At 40.3% G+C, this 25,437-nt stretch overlaps 2 protein-coding genes across 3 annotated transcripts; both read left to right on the top strand.

Annotated features, from left to right (window-relative positions):
- The first annotated feature begins 3,340 nt into the window (after nucleotides 1-3,340).
- LOC115368103 (class I histocompatibility antigen, F10 alpha chain-like) lies at nucleotides 3,341-9,787 on the top strand. 2 transcript variants are annotated; one of them, XM_030064096.1, is made up of 6 exons: nucleotides 3,341-3,580; nucleotides 5,302-5,568; nucleotides 6,873-7,151; nucleotides 7,554-7,856; nucleotides 8,807-8,908; nucleotides 9,038-9,787. In XM_030064096.1, exons 1-6 carry the CDS (start codon nucleotides 3,532-3,534, stop codon nucleotides 9,049-9,051), a joined length of 1,014 nt encoding a protein of 337 aa, XP_029919956.1. In that variant the 5' UTR covers nucleotides 3,341-3,531; the 3' UTR covers nucleotides 9,052-9,787. The 2 variants fall into 2 exon arrangements, with proteins under 2 accessions (XP_029919956.1, XP_029919955.1); XM_030064095.1 differs by having other exon boundaries at nucleotides 7,554-7,883.
- A 4,127-nt stretch (nucleotides 9,788-13,914) lies between these two features.
- Nucleotides 13,915-20,642, top strand: LOC115367980 (class I histocompatibility antigen, F10 alpha chain-like). The gene is made up of 6 exons (XM_030063921.1): nucleotides 13,915-13,963; nucleotides 17,545-17,811; nucleotides 18,573-18,851; nucleotides 19,178-19,507; nucleotides 20,380-20,495; nucleotides 20,610-20,642. Exons 1-6 carry the CDS (start codon nucleotides 13,915-13,917, stop codon nucleotides 20,640-20,642), a joined length of 1,074 nt encoding a protein of 357 aa, XP_029919781.1.
- The last annotated feature ends 4,795 nt before the right edge of the window (nucleotides 20,643-25,437 follow it).

The following is a 25,437-nucleotide window of genomic DNA, read 5'->3' as shown; positions in this document are numbered from 1 at the left end:
AAAAAAAAAAAAAAAAAAAAGCACAAACACATTTTTCCCTGGTGCACATTTTTTCTGTAAGGTCATTCTTTGGATTATAAGTCACTTCTTCTGTCTTCCCTCTGGTTTTCTTGTTTTCCCTTTCTGTTGTTCCTGTTAATGTTTTTGATGTAGAAATAAATGATTGTTGTGCTGTCTTTCTCTATGTAAGCGGCTCTGCGTCACTCAAACATTAGAGCTTCATTCTCTCTTTCTACCAGAGTTTAGTTTTACTTTCGCTTAACAACCTAAATTCTTCAAATCAACCTGATAACTAATGACGTTGCAGGCTTTCCTGATTTTCTATTGGCCAGTCGGGTTCTTGTCCCGCCCAGTTGTGACGTGAGGCTCATTAGACAGACTCAAGAGTACCTTACTGCAGACAAGATGGCGGACATGGGCGCCGCCATACATCCAATCCATACCGGAAGTCCATACCGGAAGTTTCTTCTTCGTGTAATTTATGGTCCATACGATGCCGGAAGTCTCAAGCGGAAGTCTCAGGCGGAAGTTAGTTAATCGCTACTCCGACCAAAAATAAAAATAAAAGCATAAAAAACACGAACTTTTACAAATAATTCTACGGATTTTTTGGCAGTTACATGTTTATCGTAAACGTATAATTGACTCGTTGTTTTTGTTTTTTTTACTCTTTTATCTAGGAGGGTAAACAAATCCATTAAAGAAAAGAGTGTTCGGGCATTTTTGTTAGACATGTAATATACAGATTTTTAGAATAATTTGAGATTATTTATCCATCCGCTGATGTGGGGAATTGACTAGTTATTTTGACTCCGCAAGTTTATAGGCTACTGTAAAACTCAGAAGTTAGTAAGCCTACACTAATCACTACCTTTTAATGTTAATGTGTCATGAATATAACTTTAATAACAACGTTATAAATACAAATGTGAATATTATGTTTGTGTGGTGGTGGTGGTAGGGGGGTCCACCCTCACACACACACACACACACACACACTCTCTCAGTAGGACTGAATAATAGCTAATATTGAATAGACTGAATTCTCATATTAAATAAACTGAGGATTAATAAAATGAGAATTTACACAACCAAATTAACTGAAGACTTTCAGATTAGGCAGCAGTTGCAACATGCACAGTCACAACAAATGTCATACTTACTTTGACATTAATATTAATTTTAATAAAAAAAATAAAATAAAAATAAAAGCCACTGTAAATCATTGGTGGTACTGCCCAGACATTATGCATTGATCATATGGTCCTTCCTTTATCTCCTGGATCACAGATTACCTGACAGGAAGGCCAGTTTGTCAGGTTGGGGAACTGTGCTGTCTGAGCCACCTCTTTAAGGAAGCTCAGATCTCTTGACATGTGTACTAAGATGCTGCAGATGTTTCATCAGTCTGTGCAGTCTTTTATGCTGCAGACTGCTGGGGAGGAAGGAAAGTTGTTGTAGATTCCTGGTGTATTGATCTGCCTCTGGAGCAAATATCATTCAAACACTGCAGACACAGCTCCCCACACATTGTTTGTTCAAAGGCAGAGAAGAGCAGCTTAGCAAAATGACTTCAGTCCTACTGGTCATATTTTCACCCACCAGGGATCTTCAGGGATGAGCGGGGGCATCATGGGCAACACAATGCCCCCAGACATTTGTTACTGCAACAGAACAGGTATTTCCTGGGTCTACAAATGTGTTCATGATCAGGTTTAGCTATTAAATGAATGCAACAATTACATTTTCCTATTGTCAGTCTTCTCTTAATGCTATTTTATTTCTGGAATCCAATAAAACACAATATTACACTATCATACTGGCAATAATAACTTGACTTGGAGTTCTCTTTTTTGTAAACATCTTTATTCACTTAAATGCTTACTCAAAAACCAAAGCAAGCAAAAAACAGAACAGACACACAAATAAATGAACATACAACAATGAAAAGACAATGAATGGGGGTCGCCAGGCTCCCACTGGCCATCATGCTCTCTGCCTTCAGCCTTGTCAACCCTTCTTCTTGAAGGCGTTTGATCAAAAGCTGAAAAATAGATACATGATCCAATCTTACCTTGTGATGCTGTAAAGGGTGCAGTCTTTTGTTTTTATGCTTTCCAGAGGAATAAAATTGAACATCCAATAATTTCCTTCCATTTCCCAAGTAAGTGATGCTCCCTCTGGGAGCATCACATCGAAGACAAAGTCCAGCAGTCTTATCTCCCCTCTCTTTATTTTTTCTCCTATGCCTGTGAGCTCCTCAATCATCCTCACAGAATCTCTCTGGGTCAGCCATGCACTGTCTGTTGTCATCAGAGGCCCTCTCTGCCCTGGTTTTCTGGAAAAGTCAATTTGCAGGGTCATGACAATGGTAATCCAGAAAACCTTGTGCATTTTGAAGGACTCCAACAGAGACAATCTTGTGTTAAACTGTTTTCAATAACACTAAAATCAATAAAATTTCAGTTATATATCATCCATCTTGATAACTAACCTCAGTGTCTTGCACAGCCTTCCTCTTCTGCCTGAAGACTGGAATATGATTTCCCTCAAGGAGCTCCTGGCATTCCTTGGTCCAGTGGGCAAAGACTTTTCCATGACTATAATGACATAATATCTTACAAGTACAAGGAAGTTGAGCTTCTTCTACTTCAGTCCAGTATAGTTTATTCAAGTCAAACAAGTATCAAATGACTTTACAGTGCCTCCTAAAGATCCAGTAAACCCAAAACATGCTTGGAGTGCAACAGACAATAAAGCACTGACACAATCAGTCAATAGCAATAACAGAATAACAAATGAGAAAATAGAGTTAGTTTGAAATAAAGAAGGGCCCGAGATCAGCACTCGCGTGTACATAATACATGAATGAAAAAAACATCAAACAGTGGAAAAATAAAAATGGCTACCAATGTTCATTAGGCCATCTCATCTACTGAATACTTATTTCTACCTGCTCAAGGTGTTGTTTTCCAAAAGCAACAGACACCACCATCTCCGCAAAACGGGCATGTCGAGCTGAAATTGTTGTTAATATTGTTACTATTTCACTTTAGTGCACAACACCAAATCCAACCTTGAAGATGACGCTGTCGCGAAAAACGACAGCGGTTCTCTCTCCTCTACACCATACACGAAGAAGAAACTTCCGGTATGGACTTCCGGTATGGATTTTTTAATTATTATTATTTTATTTACAACGTACAATATACAATATACAATGGGGTTAGCGAAAAGGAGACGAAACATCAACACAAATAAAGAGAGAAAAAAACATCAAAAGGACAAAGAAAAAACAAAACGGTATGGATTGGATGTATGGCGCGCGAAGAAGAAGAAACTTCCGGTATGGACTTCCGGTATGGATTGGATGTATGGCGGCGCCCATGTCCGCCATCTTGACTGCAGTTGGGTCCCTCTCGACAGACTGCGTCCTCTGGTCGAGACACGAGCGGCCAGCGGGGCTGAGAGGAAGGTTTCACTGTTCAGACTTATTGATTATTGGGAGATTTATTTCTTCATCAAATCAAGATGAAGGAGTTTATTTTGTTGCTCTCCTTCTGTCATGCTGCATCTCCGGGTAAGATCACATTTTAAATCTCTCCTCTAATTTCACATTAAGTTGCTTTAGTAGATCTTCACATCTGACTTTGATAAGACCTGTGTCGGCCTAACCGCGAATAAGTAGTAGATTAAAAACATTTTAATATTCCAGATAGTTGTTGGATCCAGGGTGGAGTGGGTGTGAATTTTAGGCTCTATATAAAATAAGACAAAACATACAAGACAGAAAAGCGGCAGCAGCAGGTAAAGTAAACTAAGAAAACATGCAATAGCCTACTAAACAAACAAACAAACAAACAAATAAATAAGATTAGCTATAGCCTGTGTATTCTTTAATTAATAGATCGTTATGCTTTCGGTTCGTGTGACTGAGCTTACCGTAATATTTTACGTTTCCAGACTGTGTGTGTGTGTGCGTGCGTGCGTGCGTGAACCAGCACAGCCTGAGTTTTTAACAGTACCAGTGAGCGCCATGTGAGGGCGCTGTGTTCATGTTGCAGCTGAAGCCAAACGCCTCCTCTGCGCTCACACTGACTGATAGGACGCTGATCTGCTCAAACTTGTTCTCATCTTTAGGTTTTCTTTCTTTTCTTTTCTTTTTGTGCTCAGCTGTGTCCTGTGACAGTTTTCTGTTTCCATAAAATGTATGGTTTTTTTTGTTTGTTTGTTTTATTTAACTCCTGATTTGTGAACTGAACTCCTGATAGAACTCCTGATAGTATTTTTACCAATTTAAGTTTTTACTGATTCAACTTTTGTACTTACATATTACACTTTTCTACATTTTAAATCACATCCTCCTTTGCAGAGGAAAAAGTATATATTTTGTCTATAAGCAACATAAACTTGACAAACTGTAAATTGACATACACAATGAGCAACAAAGAGAAGTTCATTTTATTAAAAAAAAAAAAATGAGTTGAAAACAAAAGATCACATGAAACAAAATTCTCATTTTCTCTTTTCATTAACTTTTAGGAGCTGTATTTCATTTCACTGAAGTACATTTTTCAAGTTTTTTGATATCAACAATGCAGGAATATAACAGCAACATAATTCTTTTAATATAACTTTTTATATGATATAATTGTAAACAAAAAAGCCACTTCCATATGTTAGATTTATTGCCAATGAAATGTGATTATATATTTTACAAATACTCTGATGTGGTTCAGATTTTAGGCTAACAAAGAGTTTGAACTGATGATTGTTTTTTTTTGTTTTTGTTTTTGTTTTATTTAGATGCAAATTACTACTACTACTACTACTACTACTTACTAATTAGTGAAGAGCACACTGCATTTGAAGAGTTTCACTTTATCTTGAAATATTGAGGATAAAAAAAAGTGTTATTATTTTATTATACTTATTTAAGACCATATAGGCCATAAATTCCAGGGAGAAAAATAGGCTACTCTGAAAACGTAATACACTTTTTTGCATTGGGATAAAATAACCATTCATGTATGTCACATATAAATCTGAGTGTGTTAAAAATGACAAAATTATTGAAAATTGTCCACAATCTGTTGATCTATGGAAAAAAAATCTGTCATTATTGTTGTTGTTTTTCTTTAACATGAATATCAGTATAAGTTTTCATGTTTTTTGCCTGTAGTTGTGGAACAGAAATGATTTTCTGTTGTTCAGGCAGTTGTTTGTGTTTTATGATGACAAATGTTTCTGGTTGATAAATTGATAAATGTGAGTGACAGTTGTTCTGTGTTTGTCCCACAGTGCGTCATTCCCTGAGGAATTTCTTCACGGCTTCGTCTCAAGTCCCAAACTTCCCAGAGTTTGTTTTTGTTGGTTTGGTTGATGATGTTCAAACAAATTACTATGACAGCAACACACAGAGAGTGGTGCCCAAACAGGACTGGATGGAGAATGCCACAGCTGATGAAGCTGGTTACTGGGACAGACAAACTCAGATAGCTCAGGGCACCCAGCAGATCTTCAAAGTCGGCATTGACATCTTGAAGGAACGCTTCAACCAAACTGGAGGTTTGTTTTCGTTTCTCTTTCTGCTGATAAAATGTTTTTTAAAAACAAATTGTTGTAAAGTTACAGAAATGTAGCTTCACACACACACACACACTCACACACACGCGCGCTTCAGACAAATTTACATAGAAACATACATCTCTCTTTCTTGCTCTCTTTCTCACATACACACACATTCTTTTTTTACACACACACCCACCCACCCACACACACACACACACACACACACACACACACACACACACACACACACCCACCATCATCAGTTTCTCTCTCTCTCTCTCTCTCTCTCTCTCTCTCTCTCTCTCTCTCTCTCTCTCTCTCTCATACACACACACTCACACACATTCTGTTTTCACACACAAACACACATACATACACACACATTTTGTCAGACAATTTTTATCTCTCTCTTTCTCACACACACACACACACACACAGACACACACACACACACACACACACACACACAATCAATCCTCTCAGACAAATATACAGAGAAACACACACACTCTCCCTTTCTGTTACACACACCTCTTTATTTCTCGCTCTCTATCACACACACACATTTTTCACACACACACACACACACACACACACACACACACACACACACAGCATCATCACAATTTCTTTCTCTCTCTCGCTCACACTCACACACACAGATTCTGTTTTCACACACGCACGCATGTACTCACACACATATTTTGCCTCATAGTTTTTATCTTTATCTCTCTCTCTCACACACACACACACACACATTTTGTCCACACACACAGATACACACATTTTGTCAGATTTTTATCTCTCTCTGTCACACACACACACACACACACACACACACACACACACACACACACACTCACTCACACACATACACACACACACACTGTCATCACAATTTCTTTCTCATACACACATACTCACGCATTCTGTTTTCACACACACACACACACACACACACACACACACACTCACATACATTCTTTTTTCACTCTCTCTCTCACACACACACACACACACACACACACATTTTGTCACACAGTTTTTATTTAACTCTATGACACACACACACACACACACACACACACACACACACACATTCTTTTTTGACACACACACACACACACAAGCACACACAGATTTTGTCACAAAACTTATATTACTCTCTGTCACACACACACACACACACACATACACACCTACGGTTGAGCAACATGGCCAAAAAAACATCTAGATTTATTATGTGTGTGTGTGGATCTCACTCTGGTTTACTGCAGACTCTGTCTCTGTCTCTCTCTCAGGTGTTCGCATTATCCAGTGGATGTACGGCTGTGAATGGGACAATGAGACCGGACACACTGGTGGTTTTAGTCAGTATGGTTATGATGGAGAAGACTTTATAGCTTTTGACCTGAATACAAAGACATGGATCGCTCCAACACCACAGGCTGTCATCTCCAAACACAGGTGGGACAGAGAGACAGGTGGAAATGAGGGCTGGAAGAACTACCTCACCCAGGGGTGCATTGATTGGCTGAAGAAGTATTTGGACTATGGGAGGAGCACTCTGCTGAGAACAGGTAGACTCACCTGACCTGATGTGTGTGATGGTCACAACTATGTTCATATGCCTCTTCTGTTTTTAATATGCAGTATCATTACAGTGGATATGAAACAACATATAGAGATGCACTGTACATAAAACTGTTTTTTTAGGTTACACACGTTTCTCAACTATTTCTCTCTCTTTCTTTGTTTCTTTACCTCTCTTCCTCCTGCCTGCTTCTCTCTTTGTCTCTCCTGTTTATTTTCCCCTTTCTCCTCCCTTTTTAACTCTTGCTCTTCCTTTCTGTCATTTTTCTCTCTTCCTTTATTTGTTGCCTTTTCCCTCTCTCCCTCTCTTTCCCTCTCCCTCTCTCTCTCTCTCTCTCTCTCTCTCTCTCTCTCTCTCTCTCTCTCTCTCTCTCTCTCTCTCTCTCCAGAGCTTCCCTCGGTGTCTCTCCTCCAGAAGACTCCCTCCTCTCCAGTGACCTGCCATGCTTCAGGTTTCTACCCCAACAAAATCATGTTGTTCTGGACGAGAGACGGAGAGGTGCTTCATGAGGACGTGGACCACGGAGAGATCCTCCACAACCACAATGGAACCTTCCAGAAGAGCGTTGACCTGAACGTTTCATCAGTCAAAGCTGAAGACTGGTGGAGGTACAGCTGTGTGTTTCAGCTCTCTGGTGTCGAGGAGGACATCGTCACCAAACTGGACCCAAAAGTGATCAAGACCAACTGGGGTAAGACTGAGATCGAACGTGATGGAGGTGGGAAAGACACATTTAGGTTATTTGTTCAACCTGATTTGCAGTGAATGTGTTTTGCTTTTGCTCTTCTGGTCTGTTTCTGTTTTTGTTGTGGTGTTTTTGTTTGTCCTGTTCATTTGGGGTTTTTATTTTATTTATCTTGGTATTTTATTTTATGTTTTAATTATTAATTTATCTAGCTCCCTGTCTCTGTTTTCTCATGCATTGAGATCAGTCTAAAATCCAACCACAAGCTAGCCTGCCCTCGATCATAAAAACTTGTGACATAAAATTGCCTTCGTTGTGTCAAACCTGAGATGACTTACATAATAGTTTATGTTCTGAACTGCAAGTTTAAGAAAACACCAAGTCAGCTGGGGTCACTGTTAAATCAGTGCATACATCTCATTCCGGTTCATTGATCACATAATTTGACCTTAAAACATCTGAAAAAAATCTTAAAATATTTTGTGTAAATTTAAGGCCCTCAAAAATATTAAAATGTCTTACGTATTTTTTTTCATCAGGCAATAACAGGATGTTTACAGACAATAAAACTTAATTAATTTACTGTTGTTCCTGTGCTTCTCATGTGTAGTTTCAGACCTTTCTTTAGCAATGTTCATATGGAAGCAGACTGGTTTTGTCTGGTATTGATTCTTTATGTTGATCATTAAAATGGTCTTAAGTTCCAGGAAGCAGTGAAAAAGTCTTATAATGTAGCGCTAAACTTGAAAACGTCCAACAGATTCTTCAGCATCAGAGGCAAAGTAATAAAGGTCAGCTGTATTGACCACAGGACTGTGTTTATAAATATTTGGAAATATTTGATAACTAGATAAATGGATGTAATGGATGCACAGATTCCTGCTCTAACTGACTTTATACAGGCTCTGATTTCTTTAACTGACTCATTGATTTACTTGTTTATTTTGGCTCAACAGTGAAGCCCAGTGACCTGACCATCCCCATCGTTGCTGTGGTGGCTGTTATTGCTGTGCTCCTCATTGCTGGCATCGGATTCGCAGTGTACAAGAAGAAACCAGGTGAGGAACTCAAAAGTATTTCCCCATGTCATTTTTTGGCATTTACATTCCATACTTTTGTTACAACTGTTGTCGTGTTCAGTTTGTTCAGAGTGTGTGCTCTGTCCTTTTGCCCTATCTTTGTTTTAGCAAGCGTGCTGTGAGCGACGCAGGATTGGCTGAGGCTCTCCAGTCCCTGGATTGGCTGATCGTTCAGGAGAAGAGCTATATAATGCCCAAGATGGAGACAGTCAGGGCAGCAGCAGGCTCTCCTTGCCAGCCATCTCTTTGTTCTTTGCTCCAGTGTTGTGAAAGTGGTCTATGTATAGAGAAGTAGGGGTGAACTGCCATTTTGGTTAAACCTTTTTTCTCCTGTGTTTGTTTAGTAGGGAGGTATGTGTTTGTTGTTTGGTTTCTTTGTTAGAATTAGAGTTTGTTGCTTTACAGGTAGAATTGTTTTGTTTGTTATATTGGCTTTGGTTCACCCTGAAGCTACAAGTGTTTTATTTTGTATATTAGTCTTTCATTTTTATAAATAAACAAAAAGGACAACTTTGAGAAGTTGTCCTCCTGGCTACTTGGGACTTGAGGACTTGGGACTTGGGACTTGAGGAAGATGGGGCCTTATCCATGTTGTGTCTCAGCACCCCTAGACTGGGCATAACCCTTTGAATTCATGGTCTTAACTGGATTGGAGCAAGAGTATAACAAAGCTAAAATCTTTACTCACAAAAATAAGCAACCAGCACTAAGGACTGTAAGGCCAAGAGCCGCAGCAGCAGGACAACCATTATCGTGTTCATGTAAGAGAGAAGTGTCCTGGGATGCCCCCTCGACTCAGTGGAGGTGGTAGGTGAGAGGACGATGATGGCTAAGCTGTCATCCATGATTGTGAGCGACTCCCACCCCCTGCAGGACACTTTAACTACACTGGAGAGCTCCTTCAGTGACAGACTGCTTCACCCAAAGTGTGTGAAGGAACGCTATCGCAGGTCCTCCCTTCCTGCAGCCGTCAGACTCTATAACAACCAGTGCTCCCAGTAGACCACACACTCTCCAGGACTGCACTGACTGCACTAGAATGCACATTCACAGCACCTTAACTACCCCCCCCCCCCCCCCCCCCCCCCCACACACACACACACACACACACACACACACACACCTCCCCTACCACGTACACACATACACACACACACACACACACTGCACTACTGCACACACGTAAAGACGGGAGGGAAAGGGTGATCCCATAAGGCTGGATCAAGTGTGACAGTTCCTGAGACCCAGGTCCGGGAGTCAGGTTCTGCCACTTGGTCTCATGGGTTCTCACTAACCCTGAACCTCCGGCGGAGTGTGTTGTCCCCCAGGTTTTGGGTTATTTTCTTCTGTTGTATAAATTGTTCACATAGTATTTTTCTACATTCCTTGTTTACAGTGTTTATATTGCTCTGTGGTACTGTTATCTGTATATACTGTTTATTGTGTAAGTTGTGCTTCGTATCTTGCTATCCACTTTGCTGCTGTGATGCGTGAAATTTCCCCACCGTGGGACTAATAAAGGAATATCTTATCTTATCTTATCTTAAAATAATAAGAGCCAAACAGAAAGTTGACAGTAACTGAGTAAGAGAGGAGGAAAAACTTTGTAGGGCTAAATATATTGTGGCATTTATAACTGTGACAGGTGGAATAATTAGCCTCTCTTCTTTTTTTTTCAGCCTAACCCTAACCTTAACCCTAACCCTCCACCTTGTAAGATAGATAGATAGATAAATAGATAGATAGATATAATTTATTGATCCCAACCAGGGAAATTCTGGAAGTAGAACTCACTTTTACTTGATACTCAGCAGATTTGACTTTGCACACTACTATATGTATAGATGATAACTTGAACATTAACAAAACTAATAAATGCTTTGAAAGCTTTATAGATGTGCAGTCAAACTATTTCTGGACTTCCTTCTCCACTAGTAGTTTATAAAAATCAGTGACAGCCTGATGTAGTTGAACTAAACTAACTGTGTTTCTGACTTTACAGCTCAGAACAGCTCCGAAACTGAAATTCAGAAACTGAATCCAGAAGCCTGATGGCTAAACAGACCACCGTGCACACAGTGAGTCGTATACTGGTAGAAGAAAGAAATACTGATGAGACTAAAAGCTTGTTTTTTTAATTATGTCAATTCACTGATGAAGTCACTTCATGTTCACTTTGTAGCTGTAAAATGAATCTTCATCCAAAACTAATGAAGATGAGATTGACACCGTTTGTGCTGATTGTGAGGTTTTTTGCCTCCCCGCCGACTGGCGCAGGGAGGCAATCCCCACACAGAGACAGATTAGTGGAATAAAAATGTGAATATCATAGAAGATTTACACACCTTCAGTGGAGGATTTGAGTTTTCAGACTGTGACTTAAATGTTTTCTGCAGAACATTAGTCACAGATTTCTGTCTCTCTGACAACATTATTTTTGTATATTTTGAAAAGTTTATATTTTATAGTAAAATACATATATAAAATACATATATAGTAGTTTATAGTGGATACATTAATATTAAATGTATCTGGTTACCTTTTCATTTTTTGACAGTAACCTGACTGAGGTAGAGGATGTTTGTATCAGATATAAAATCTGGCATAACACTGGTGACATACAACACAGATCAGTCTAATGGGAATCTGTGGAAATAGATGAGCTGAATAAGATTATTTCTAGTTTATTGTCACTGAACTGCAGAGAGTTAATCTCCCTGGTTTTTCGCTATTCTTTGGTTTTCCTTCTTAGCCACCCATGCTGCTCACGCTGTTTCCTGTCATGAGCGACCATTTCTGTGCTTTTCTGCAAAAGAATCACTCATTTTTCATGGTGGGTAGGCCTCAGCGAGAGGAGTCATGGTGATAATGTCACACACACAGTGGCTCAGTGAATCTGGCTAAGAAGTATACAACACTGAGAGAGCTCATTTTTAAAAATGTAATTTTTTTTGTTGTTGTTGTTTTTTTCCAAGTGCTGCAAGGACTCTGAATCTTTTGTGAGAGACAAAGATAATCATTATCACAGCATGCACTCATACCCTGTAACTGCAACTAGTCCACAAACCTGTGATTTTTTTATTTATTTATTTATATAACAATGCTACGGGGAAAACCTGATAAACTCTTTAAACCAATTAACTGTGGAAAAGTTATTCAATCCCTCTGCACCCAAAATGTCCTACAAGGATTAGGTCTAGTCTTTCAAGGTATTTGATAAGAACTGTCATGTGGAATAGTTAAAGACATGAGACATGTTTACATATGCATTTTAAACCGTTTATATTTACATAGAATAGTACAGGTGTGCAAATGTATGAACAGTATGAGGGGTCATCAAATCGGGATGTGCCTACTTCTTTGTCAAACTCCCACAGTGATGACATCAAGGAAGATGACCCACAACAACAGGGCTGCCCATTATTGGACTGGATCACACCATCTATGAGTAATGCTGCCAATGTGATTGTTGCACACTGTTTGAATAATATTTAATTAAGTGAGCCTTTTACAGCATACCCAGTATTTAATGATATCTGATGTGTTAATCTAGTGTCTTTGATGGAGATTCCCTAAAAAAATGTGAAAATATCATTATTTCACTATAATTTCATTAACTAGAAGACAGCTCAGGTGGGAGAATGTAAGAGTGACTATTTTGTTGATAGGTTTCACACTCTTCACTGTTAATCTAATCTACAGTATGGACAGGTAATGGAATCACGAAATCTTATCAGATGGGGATCCCTGAGACTACACCTCATCAAATACGGGTCCATGCCTTGATGTGTATCAGTTTGGGGATCCTTGACCCCAAAAAGGTTAAGAACCACCGCTCTGCATCATGTCACACCCTGAGCCATCAGTCACACACTGAAGACTGTTAGAGATGGACCAATACATCATCTGTCCAGAGGTGGCGCTGTGACACTGCTGCTTCCTCTGTGATGTTACATCCATGGTTGCTTAGCTGAGCCTGACCTCTGACCTTCCTGTGGATGCAGGAAGTGAAAAGAGAATTTCCCTACAGAGATTAATCAGATTATTATCACATTCCTATTAGATTAATACTGTGTGCTCCTTCTCCCTGTGACAGGAGCTGCTGCAGTTTGAGTCGTGGCCCAAAATAACACCCCAATTTTGGAAAACCTGTTAAACAGACTTAAACAATTCTGCCCATTTTTATATCAGAAAGGAGAGACTGTTCTGCTAACAAGCACTTGCCCAAATGGACTGGAAACATGGAAGATTTTCTACTGTTACTTTTCATTTATCTGACACCAGGAAACTTTGATTGGTGGTTAAAGTTGAGTTATTAAAAGTCTATATTCACTGAAGAAGATTGTTTTTTTATTGTTAGAAATCAGAGCCTGTGGTCCGGAGCTGAAGGCCTTACTGATTCTGTAACAGATACGCAGTGTGTGTTGATGGTGAGGCGCTCAAAGTGAAAGCCAGGCCGGTCCACAGCAGGACTGATGAGGCAGGCTCTGAATATTCATGAACACTGTCAACACAAACTGAGAAATGTGACATCAGCAGATTTTTGATGAATGATCTCAGCTCCCAGTTTCAACTAAATCAAAGGAGCAGTCAAATATTTCACCTTTGAAATGGATCAAACCTGGAATGAACAACTAATAACTAATCAGTCACAGTACATTGATTTTGTTTATGATCATTCTTGGGATTATAAGTCACTTCTTCTATCATCCCACTGGTTTTAGTAGCTGTCTGTGAGTCAAATAGAGCTGCAGTCTCTCTTTCTAACAGTTTATTTTTTTATAGAACAACTTAAATTGTTCAACTCAGCCTAGTAACCAATAACATCAGCCTTTTCTGAATTTCTATTGGCCAGAATCAGGTTCTTGTACAGCCCATTTGTGACTGCTTCCTCTGAGCAAGACATAAACACAGACCGGAGGGAAAGTTTGATCAGTCAGACGATTTATTAAATATTCTGAATTTTATTTCTTAAACAGAACAAGATGAAGGGGTTAATTTTATTGCTCCTTTTCTGTCATGTTGCATCTCCAGGTAAGATCAGCAAATAAAAGCAAGAAATAAAATAAATAAGACGAAACATGGGACAGAAATGCAGCAAATAAAATAAATTTGTAGACTGTCACACTCTTGAGTCACATCATTGAACTTACTGTAATATTTTACTTTACCAGTCATGTGTGTGTGGGGGAACCCCGGAATGCACTGGGCAAGGATCTATATTTGTTAGCAGCAGCCTGCCTGGTCAAACGGAGAGAAATGATAGCACTTCAGAGATTAGTCAAAGGATTTTCGAAGGAGTGTGTACAGTTTCTAAGGGAAGAAAAACGTAAATAAATAAATGAACAGTGCAAGTCCAATCAAGTAATAAACATGATATACTATCAAGATGAATTACTGTAAAATAAGACAAAGAGTAAATGAAATGGCATTAAGTAAAAGATTCTCACATACTTATCTCCAAATATTATAATTAACTAGTAGAAATAATAAGATCATAAGAAACAAGGTGATGTGAGAATGTACCTTAATTTATAGACAGATGTCCATATGGGATTGATATGTCTGTGAGCATATGCGCATATGAGGCTGCCCACTCACACCTGCCAGCTCCGAATGTTGACTGGCTGCTGAGAAGGCCCCTTATTCTAAATCTGTGGGTGAATCTTGAATATGGGTTTCCCTAAATTTGTGCAACAAATCTACAAATAGTAAGGATTCACACAGGGAGTCTATTTAGGATTCAGACGGTATATCTGGCAGTTCAACCAGTTTAGGTACTGGACGGGTGTACATTTTGCTCTTCACCCTCATATCAGCAGACCTGACTTTGCCATCTGTAGCAGTGGTGACATGTTCAGTGGTTCCAGTGGGTGATAAAGTATGTGGCAGCTGTGGATCAGCCACCATTGTGACTTGCCCGACAGTCACTAAGGTGAGGTAAAGGCAAATAATCCTTAATAAAGTGGGACCATGAGCAGGGGGTTGGGTGTGATGGTGTAATGGTGTAATGGGTCCACCATGTTAAAGAATACATATCCGACGGGTTTTGACTCAAGCGCTGTCAGCACAGTCAGAAGAGCCTCCTCGGACACAACATGACTCTTCAGCAGTACCTGGAGAGCTGACTTCACAGAGCGGGTCTGCCTCTCCATGGCCCCACCAAAGTCAGGTGCCTGTAAGGGACTGAAGCAGAGAGCTATGCTGTAATCCCTCAGTAGGCCCTGCAGCTCTTGCTCCAAAGCACTTCGTGCCTTGGTGAGGTCCCTTTCACCACTTTTGAAATTAGTCCCACAGTCTGAAACAAGTTCAGTGGGCTTCCCCTACGTGCAATGAAGCTCTGCAGAGCAAGTACAAAGGAGTCACTTTCTAAACTGGAGTAAATCCAGGTGTACACAGTCAAGCACTTAAATATGATTCCCCACTTCTTTTCTTGCTGGTGACCAACACGAGTAGAGAAGGATCCAAAACAGCCCATGCCTGTTGAATAGAAGGGGGTTCGATGCAGGAAAAGGCAAATGGGTGGAAGGTCTGCCATTTTTGGGGATGGTAGGTGCTCCCCACCAACACTGACATTCCACGCACTTTAATGTTGCTGTACAGCTTGTCTGCCTCAGATCACCCAATAAAAAACCACTGGGTGGAGGTAATCATGGCTTCAGTCTTCAGCACATCACAACCTGTCCCCCACTCTGATGAGGCCTGTGGTGTGGTCATACTCATGGGACAATGCACAAATCATGCTGGAATAGGACACAGGCTTATATGCTTGCAACAGTTTACTGTCCTTGGATAAGTGGTCCTGTTGCACTCTGGATAAGTGCCAGTTTTATGTCTGTCTGAGCTGAGGCAGGTGAATTGTTAGCTGTACTGTGCAGAGCCTGCATGGTTGCTGTAGTGAGATTTACCTAAGTACCGAGCTGACTGGGGTCTGGTAGTGAAGGGTCGGTGAAGACTGAGACTACTCCACAGAAAGGGCTCTTTCTCAGCTCTGGCTGTCACACCAGCCACCAGATTGATAAAGTTCAGCCAGATGTTTGTCTCATGTGATGTCATCGGTTAGATAAATAGTTGAGTTCACATATCCCTCTCTGTGAGCTCATGTGTTTCCGCAACACGTGCCCACAAAGGTCTAACCACATGAGGTTGAGTTCAGCCACATCAGTGGTGGAGTGGTTTGGCTATGTGGTATGGTCAGTTCCCTCTGCAGTGTCTGGCACAGCTGTGCCCCTGACAGAGCTGCACTAAGCTCCAGACAAGGCATGATAGCTGTTGTTTAGGCCTTCAAGTAGGCCACCGCCCCATTAGCCTTCTCTGATGCACAACAGAAGATTTGCAAATCCACAGGGACGACAATAAATCCACATCTTTAGGAGGTTGGCCCCTGTGTCTGTACAAGTATGGATCATACAGATAGCATTGAGCCAGCCTTTCTGCAGCAGATGATATTTGTAGTGCTCAGGGGAGCTTGAGAACCCCCATGGAGTGGAGCTGTTTGGGTCGGTGGCACAGGAAGTGTTTCTTGAGCTACATGTTTGGGAGGAACAGCAGGAGCTTGTGCTGCTTTCCATGGTTCTGCCTGTTGGCTCAGTGATTGTGGAGCTGGGGAGGGTTGATGAATATTATGGTGTGGCTGCTGGCTGTGTCTGACAGAAGCCACCGGCTGGAATGCAGATGATGTCCTTTTCACTGATATTCCCATAGCTGGTGGAGCTGATAGGGCTCAGTCCAACTGAGGGGACACCCTCAAAGGTGTAGGCAGGGCAGCTGATGTTGATTGCTGCTGAAGACCTGGCTGAGAGGCAAACTACTGCCAAAAGATGAACTGTTGCTGAGAGGGAGCAGTGAGGAGGCTGTGGTGAGAAGCACCTTCCTCCTGCTGACTGACAAAGCAGGTGAGGCCACCCAAACTCCCTCTGTAGTTTCTGTACAGAGAAGGGGTCGGCAATTAAGTTTGGCCTCGGGCCATATTTTTTCCAAGCCATTACATGGTGGGCCACAAACAAAACAATCGCTAATTTATTGAATTAATAGGGGAGGATGAAAATAATAGGCGCACGTGAAATGACAGAACAGACGTACTGGCGTCAATAATATGACGCCTATGTCCGTTGTTTGAGTGACAACTTGTGTTTTAGAGACTATTGGAATATCAGCACCAGGCGCTGTCCGCTGACGTCATTTGTTTTTGTATGTTAAGCGTCCACGCTGCACCTCGCTGATGCGCTTATTCACCCTCGTATCCAGATATAACAAATAAGAATTTAGATCGATTGAAATGTTTCTCTTCTGAAAAATGAAGTTTCCAAATAAAGAGCTTTTTTGAGACTGTCAGTCTGATTTTTAAAAAGTATAATTTATTTTTTTTTTATTTTCATTCTCTAGTTCAAACAATCTCATGGGCCAGATGTTTTTGCTTGCGGGCCACATGTGGCCCGGGGGCTGCTAATTGCTGACCTATGAAATAGAGGAACTACAACACTTTTACAAAATAATTGAAAGTTGTCCACAATTGGTTGATCTATGCACAAAAACACATGCTTCAAATTGGTGTTATATTTCATGATTACAAATGTTTGTCGTAAAAAAAATCATAAATCTGATTTGTCCTACAGTGCTTCATTCCATGAAGTATTTCTACACAGCATCATCTCAAGTCCCAAACTTCCCAGAGTTTGTGGCTGTTGGTTTAGTTGACGGTGCTCAGATTGTTTACTACGACAGCAACACACAGAGAGCACAACCCAAACAGGACTGGATGGTCAACGTGACAGCTGAAGATCCTCAGTACTGGGAGAGGGAAACTGGCAGCTTGTTGCGCTCCCAGCAGGCCTACATAAAAAACATTGAGACTGCAAAGCAGCGCTTCAACCAAACTGGAGGTTTGTTAATGTTTCTCTTCATGCTGCTAAAATAGACTGCTTAAACAGTCCATGCAACACTCCATCAACACTTCTTTATTCTCACATTGCCAGCTGCTTGATACTGAAGTTTTAGTCCCTCACAGATTTGAATGAAACACAGTCAGGTGGTCTTGGATGCAGTGTGTGCAGACCATAATAAATATATGGTAGAAACAAAGATTAGATAATATTAGCTCTGTATTGACTGCTGTGTGTCAATCCCTGAATGAATATATAACAGAATTATGAATTTGATGATAATTACTCTTAGTTTGTTCCACTAGACAGAAGAAAAAGCCAACATATGCATGTGTAAAAGCTGTTGGTTGTATGGAATTATTGATGGATGGTGTGCTGGTTTCTGCTGCTCACATGAAGCTGCTGCCTTCAACAGTGTAGATAAAGTGTGTGTTGGTGTGTGTGTGTGTCAGTGTGTCTCTGTGGTAAAGAGCGGATAGTGACTGTGTTAGGATGTCTGTGTGTTGGACAGCAGTCTCTGCCTCTCTGTCTCTCTCTCAGCTGTCCACACTGTCCACATTATGTTTGGCTGTGAGCGGCGTCCATCCAGCCAATAACAGCAGCAGGTGTAGATCTTCAATTATGGCATGTGTGTGGGTCAGTGTGTCTCTGTGGTGAACATGTGATATCAACCACTGATAGATGTGTGTGTGTGTGTGTGTGTGTGTGTGTGTGGATCTCACTCTGGTTTACTGCAGACTCTGTCTCTGTCTCTCTCTCAGGTGTTCACATTGCTCAGAAAATGTACGGGTGTGAATGGGATGATGAGACTGGAGACGTGAATGGATTTGATCAGCAAGGTTATGATGGAGAAGACTTTATAGTGCTGGACCTGAAGACACTGACATGGATCGCTCCAAAACCACAGGCTGTCATCACCAAACAGAATTGGGAAGAGAAAAGAGCTGAGTTGGAAATGTATAAGAACTACCTCACCCAGATTTGCATTGATTGGCTGAAGAAATATGTGGACTATGGGAGGAGCACTCTGCTGAGAACAGGTAGACTCACATGACCTGATGTGTGTGATGGTCACAACTATGTTCATATGCCCCTTGTACTGCTAATGTACAGTAACATTACAGTGAATATAAACAAAACTCTATAGACCCACTGTACATAAAACTAATGCAAGCTTGTTTATTCAGCTTGTTTCTACTGGTTTCTGTCTCTGTTTGTCCCGACTCCATTACTCTACCTCTGTGTCTTCCCCTCTGTCTTCCCCCAAAACTCCAACTCCTTTCCTCTTTTCCTCTACTTCAACTTCAATTCTCTCTCTCTCTCTCTCTCTCTCTCTCTCTCTCTCTCTCTCTCTCTCTCTCTCCAGAGCTTCCCTCGGTGTCTCTCCTCCAGAAGACTCCCTCCTCTCCAGTGACCTGCCACGCTTCAGGTTTCTACCCCAACAAAATCATGATGTTCTGGACGAGAGACGGAGAGGACCTTTATGAGGACGTGGACCACGGAGAGATCCTCCACAACCACGATGGAAACTTCCAGAAGAGCGTTGACCTGGACGTTTCATCAGTCAAAGCTGAAGACTGGGGGAGGTACAGCTGTGTGTTTCAGCTCTCTGGTGTCGAGGAGGACATCGTCACCAAATTGGACCCAAAAGTGATCAAGACCAACTGGGGCAGGACTGAGATCAAACGTGATGGAGGTGGGAAAGACACGTTTGGTTTATTTGTTCAACCTGATTTGCAGTGAATGTGTTTTGTTTTTGATCTTCTGGTCTGTTTCTGTTTTTGTTTTTTTTGTTTGTTTTGTTTGTCCTGTTCAGTTGAGTTTTTTATTGATTTGTCTCTGGGTTTTTTGTTTTATGTGAAGTTTTAATCATGAATTTATCAAGCTCCCTGTCTCTGTTTTCTCATGCATAGAGATCAGTCTAAAATCCAACCACAAGCTAGCCATAAAAACTTGTGACATAAAATTGTCTTTGTTGCGTCAAAACTGAGATCAACTTATATAATAGTTTATGTTCTGAACTGCAAGTTTAAGAAAACACTAAGTCAAGTGAAGTCACTGTTAAACCAGTGCATAGATCTCATTCTGGTCACATAATTTGACCTTCAAACGTCTGAAGAAACATCTTAAAACATTTTATCTAAAGTTAATGCCCTCAGAAATATACAAAGACAATCTGGCAGAGGATACAAGGACCCACAGGGAATAAATAGGGCAAGACTAATTACAACAAAGCACAGGTGTGTGGGAAAAACTAGCGTGAAACCAAAAGGAAATAACTACACAACATACACAAGGGTAATCCTACAAAATAAAACAGGAATTGCACACAAACACATAACCCAGACAAGACAGAATATCACAACAGGTTCCTCAGCATCAGAGGCAAAGTAATAAAGGTCAGCTGTATTGAACACAGGACTGTGTTAATAAATATTTGGAAATATTTGATAACTAGATGAATGGATGTAATGGGTGGATGCACAGATTCCTGCTGTAACTGACTTTATACAGGCTCTGATTTCTTTAACTGACTTATTGATTCACTTGTTTATTTTGGCTCAACAGTGAAGCCCAGTGACCTGCCCATCCCCATCGTTGCTGTGGTGGCTGTTATTGCTGTGCTCCTCATTGCTGGCATCGGATTCGCAGTGTACAAGAAGAAACAAGAGAGGAACTCAAAAGTATTTCCCCATGGCATTTTTTGGCATTTACATTCTGAACTTTTGTTACGGCTGTTGTTGCGTTCAGTTTGTTCAGAGTGTGTGCTCTGTCCTTTTGCCCTATCTTTGTTTTAGCAAGTGTGCTGTGAGCGACGCAGGATTGGCTGAGGCTCTCCAGTCCCTGGATTGGCTGATCGTTCAGGAGAAGAGCTATATAATGCCCAAGATGGAGACAGTCAGGGCAGCAGCAGGCTCTCCTTGCCAGCCATCTCTTTGTTCTTTGCTCCAGTGTTGTGAAAGTGGTCTATGTATAGAGAAGTAGGGGTGAACTGCCATTTTGGTTAAACCTTTTTTCTCCTGTGTTTGTTTAGTAGGGAGGTATGTGTTTGTTGTTTGGTTTCTTTGTTAGAATTAGAGTTTGTTGCTTTACAGGTACAATTGTTTTGTTTGTTATATTGGCCTTGATTCACCCTGAAGCTACAAGTGTTTGATTTTGTATATTAGACTCTCATTTTTGTAAATAAACAAAAAGGACAACTTTGAGAAGTTGTCCTCCTGGCTACTTGGGACTTGAGGACTTGGGACTTGGGACTTGAGGAAGATGGGGCCTTATCCATGCTGTGTCTCAGCACCCCTAGACTGGGCCCAATACTTTGAATTCATGGTCTTACTTGGATTGGAACAAGAGTAGAACAAAGCTAAAATCTTTACTCACAAAAATAAGCAACCAGCACTAAGGACTGTAAGGCCAAGAACCGCAGCAGCAGGACAACCATTATCGTGTAAGAGAGAAGGGCAAGGGAAAATAATAAGAGCCAAACAGAAAGTTGAGAGTAACTGAGTAAGGGAGGAGGAAAAAATTTCTAGGGCTAAATATATTGTGGCATTTATAACTGTGATAAGTGGAATAATTAGCCTCTCTTCTTTTTTTCAGCCTAACCCTCACCTTAACCCTAACCCTCCACCTTGTAAGAAGAACTCACTTTTACTTGATACTCAGCAGATTTGACTTTGTACACTACTATATGTATAGATGATAACTTGAACATTAACAAAACTAATAAATGCTTTGAAAGCTTTATAGATGTGCAGTCAAACTATTTCTGGACTTCCTCCTCCACTAGTAGTTTAAAAAAATCAATGAGAGGCTGATGTAGTTGAACTAAACTAACTGTGTTTCTGACTTTGCAGCTCAGAACAGCTCCAAAACTGAAATTCAGAAACTGAATCCAGAAGCCTGATGGCCAAACAGACCACCATGCACACAGTGAGTCGTTTACTGGTAGAAGAAAGAAATACTAATGAGACTAAAAGTTTGTTTTTTTTAGTTTTCTCAATTCACTGATGAAGTCACTTGATGTTCACTTTGTAGCTGTAAAATGAATCTTCATCCAAAACTAATGAAGATGAGATTGACACCGTTTGTGCCGATTGTGAGGTTTTGGTGACGTGTGCACCGGTCAGACAAACTTCCACTACGCCGGCTGTGCTCTGCCTTGCACTGAAAGTAGACCTGGGACTCTATTCACCCGGCACAGCGCCGGGTGGCGCAGGAAGGCAATCCCCGCGCAGAGACAGATTAGTGGAATAAAAATGTGAATATCATTGAAGGTTTACACACCTTCAGTGGAGGATTTGAGTTTTCAGACTTAAATGTTTTCTGCAGAACATTAGTCACAGATTTCTGTCTCTCTGACAACATTATTTTTGTGTATTTTGAAAAGTTTATATTTTATAGTAAAATACATATATAAAATACATATATAGTAGTTTATAGTGGATACATTAATATTAAATGTGTGTGGTTACTTTTTCATTTTTTGACAGTAACCTGACTGAGGTAGAGGATGTTTGTATCAGATATTAAGTTTGGCATAACACTGGTGACATACAACACAGATCAGTCTAATGGGAATCTGTGGAAATAGATGAGCTGAATAAGATTATTTCTAGTTTATTGTCACTGAACTGCAGAGAGTTGTGACTTGATAATCTCCCTGGTTTTTCGCTATTCTTTGGTTTTCCTTCTTAGCCACCCATGCTGCTCACACTGTTTCCTGTCATGAGCGACCATTTCTGTGCTTTTCTGCAAAAGAATCATTCATTTTTCATGGTGGGTAGGCCTCAGTGAGAGGAGTCATGGTGATAATGTCACACACACAGTGGCTCAGTGAATCTGGCTTAGAAGTATACAACACTGAGAGAGCTCATTTTTAAAAATGTAGTAATTTTTTTTGTTGTTGTTGTTTTTTTCCAAGTGCTGCAAGGACTCTGAATCTTTTGTGAGAGACAAAGATAATCATTATCACAGCATGCACTCATACCTTGTAACTGCAACTAGTCCACAAACCTGTGATTTTTTGTTTGTTTTTTTAATTTATATAACAATGCTACGGGGAAAACCTGATAAACTCTTTAAACCAATTAACTGTGGAAAAGTTATTCAATCCCTCTGCACCCAAAATGTCCTACAAGGATTAGGTCTAGTCTTTCAAGGTATTTGATAAGAACTGTCATGTGGAATAGTTAAAGACATGAGACATGTTTACATATGCATTTTAAACCGTTTATATTTACATAGAATAGTACAGGTGTGCAAATGTATGAACAGTATGAGGGGTCATCAAATCGGGATGTGCCTACTTCTTTGTCAAACTCCCACAGCGATGACATCAAGGAAGATGACCCACAACAACAGGGCTGCCCATTATTGGACTGGATCACACCATCTATGAGTAATGCTGCAAATGTGATTGTTGCACACTGTTTGAATAATATTTAATTAAGTGAGCCTTTTACTGCATACCCAGATACAGTATTTAATGATATCTGATGTGTTAATCTAGTGTCTTTGATGGAGATTCCCTAAAAAAATGGGAAAATATCATTATTTCACTATAATTTCATTAACTAGAAGACAGCTCAGGTGGGAGAATGTAAGAGTGACTATTTTGTTGATAGGTTTCACACTCTTCACTGTTAATCTAATCTACAGTATGGACAGTTATGGAATCACAAAATCTTATCAGATGGGGATCCCCTGAGACTACACCTCATCAAATACAGGTCCATGCCTTGATGTGTATCAGTTTGGGGATCCTTGACCCCAAAAAGGTGCAGAACCACCGCTCTGCATCATGTCACACCCTGAGCCATCAGTCACACACTGAAGACTGTTAGAGATGGACCAATACATCATCTGTCCAGAGGTGGCGCTGTGACACTGCTGCTTCCTCTGTGATGTCACATCCATGGTTGCGTAGCTGAGCCTGACCTCTGACCTTGCTGTGGATGCAGGAAGTGAAAAGAGAATTTCCCTGCAGAGATTAATCAGATTATTATCACATTCCTATCAGATTAATACTGTGTGCTCCACCCTCCCTGTGACAGGAGCTGCTGCAGTTTGAGTCGTGGCCCAAAATAACACCCCAATTTTGGAAAACCTGTTAAAATTCTGCCCATTTTTATATCAGAAAGGAGAGACTGTTCTGCTAACAAGCACTTGCCCAAATGGACTGGAAACATGGAAGATTTTATTTTCTACTGTTACTTTTCATTTATCTGACACCAGGAAACTTTGATTGGTGGTTAAAATTGAGTTATTAAAAGTCTATATTCACTGAAGAAGATTGTTTTTTTATTGTTTGAAATCAGAGCCTGTGGTCCGGAGCTGAAGGCCTTACTGACGCTGTATCAGATACGCAGCATGTGTTGATGGTGAGGCACTCAAAGTGAAAGCCAGGCCGGTCCAGAGCAGGACTGATGCTGATGCTCTGAATATTCATGCACACTGTCAACACAAACTGAGAAATGTGACATCAGCAGATTTTTGATGAATGATCTCAGCTCCCAGTTTCAGCTAAATCAAAGGAGCAGTCAAATATTTCACGTTTGAATTGGACCAAACCTGGAATGAACAACTAATAACTAATCAGTCATTCTAATCCCTGACACATTTTAAAGATCTGCTCTTAAAAAACCCACATCTCTCTCTGGTGTAGCAGAGCATTTCTGCTACACCAGAGCATTTCTGTATATAATCATTCTTAGGATTATAAGTCACTTCTTCTGTCGTCACGCTGGTTTTAGTAGCTCTGTGTGAATCAAATAGAGCTACAATCTCTCTTTCTAACAGTTTATTTTTACACAACAACCTAAATTGTTCAACTCAACCTAGCAACCAATAACATCAGCCTTTTCTGAATTTCTATTGGCCAGAATCAGGTTCTTGTACAGCCTATTTGTGGCTGCTTCCTCTGAGCAAGACATAAACGCAGACCGGAGGGAAAGTTTGATCAGCCAGACGATTTATTAAATATTCTGAACTTTATTTCTTAAACAGAACAAGATGAAGGGGTTAATTTTATTGCTCCCTTTCTGTCATGTTGCATCTCCAGGTAAGATCAGCAAATAAAAGCAAAAAATAAAACAAATAAGACAAAACATGGGACAGAAATGCAGCAAAAAAAAAAAAAAAAAAAAAAATTGTCACACTCTTGAGTGAACTTACTGTAATATTACTGTAATATTTTACTTTACCAGTCATGTGAGTGTGGGGGAACCCCGGAATGCGCTGGGCAAGGATCTATATGTGTTAGCAGCAGCCTGCCTGGTCAAACGGAGAGAAATGATAGCACTTCAGAGATTAGTCAAAGGATTTTCGAAGGAGTGTGTACAGTTTCTAAGGGAAGAAAAATGGAAATAATAAATGAACAGTGCAAGTCCAATCAAGCAATAAACGTGATATAGTATCAAGATGAATTACTGTAAAATAATACAAAGAGTAAATGAAATGGCATTAAGTAGAAGATTCTCACATACTTATCTCCAAATGTTATAATTAACTAGTAGAAATAATGAGATCATAAGAAACTAAGACAGAAAAAGGTGGTGTGAGAACATCTCTGAATTTATAGACAGATGTCCATATGGGATTTATATGTCGGTGAGCATATGAGCATAT

This window comes from Myripristis murdjan, chromosome 11, assembly GCF_902150065.1.
Source record: "Myripristis murdjan chromosome 11, fMyrMur1.1, whole genome shotgun sequence".
NCBI lineage: Eukaryota > Metazoa > Chordata > Actinopteri > Holocentriformes > Holocentridae > Myripristis > Myripristis murdjan.
This window is presented reverse-complemented; position numbering and strand designations above follow the sequence as displayed.

What these genes read in the sequence shown, in the direction of transcription:
- LOC115368103 (XM_030064095.1), top strand. Translation starts at nt 3,532, where the DNA reads ATGAAGGAGTTTATTTTGTTGCTCTCCTTCTGTCATGCTGCATCTCCG. An exon ending in ACGCTTCAACCAAACTGGAG is followed by an intron (nt 5,569 to 6,872) that starts GTTTGTTTTCGT and finishes TCTCTCTCTCAG; the next exon opens with GTGTTCGCATTATCCAGTGG. An exon ending in GAGCACTCTGCTGAGAACAG is followed by an intron (nt 7,152 to 7,553) that starts GTAGACTCACCT and finishes CTCTCTCTCCAG; the next exon opens with AGCTTCCCTCGGTGTCTCTC.
- LOC115367980 (XM_030063921.1), top strand. Translation starts at nt 13,915, where the DNA reads ATGAAGGGGTTAATTTTATTGCTCCTTTTCTGTCATGTTGCATCTCCA. An exon ending in CTGTCATGTTGCATCTCCAG is followed by an intron (nt 13,964 to 17,544) that starts GTAAGATCAGCA and finishes TTTGTCCTACAG; the next exon opens with TGCTTCATTCCATGAAGTAT. An exon ending in GAGCACTCTGCTGAGAACAG is followed by an intron (nt 18,852 to 19,177) that starts GTAGACTCACAT and finishes CTCTCTCTCCAG; the next exon opens with AGCTTCCCTCGGTGTCTCTC.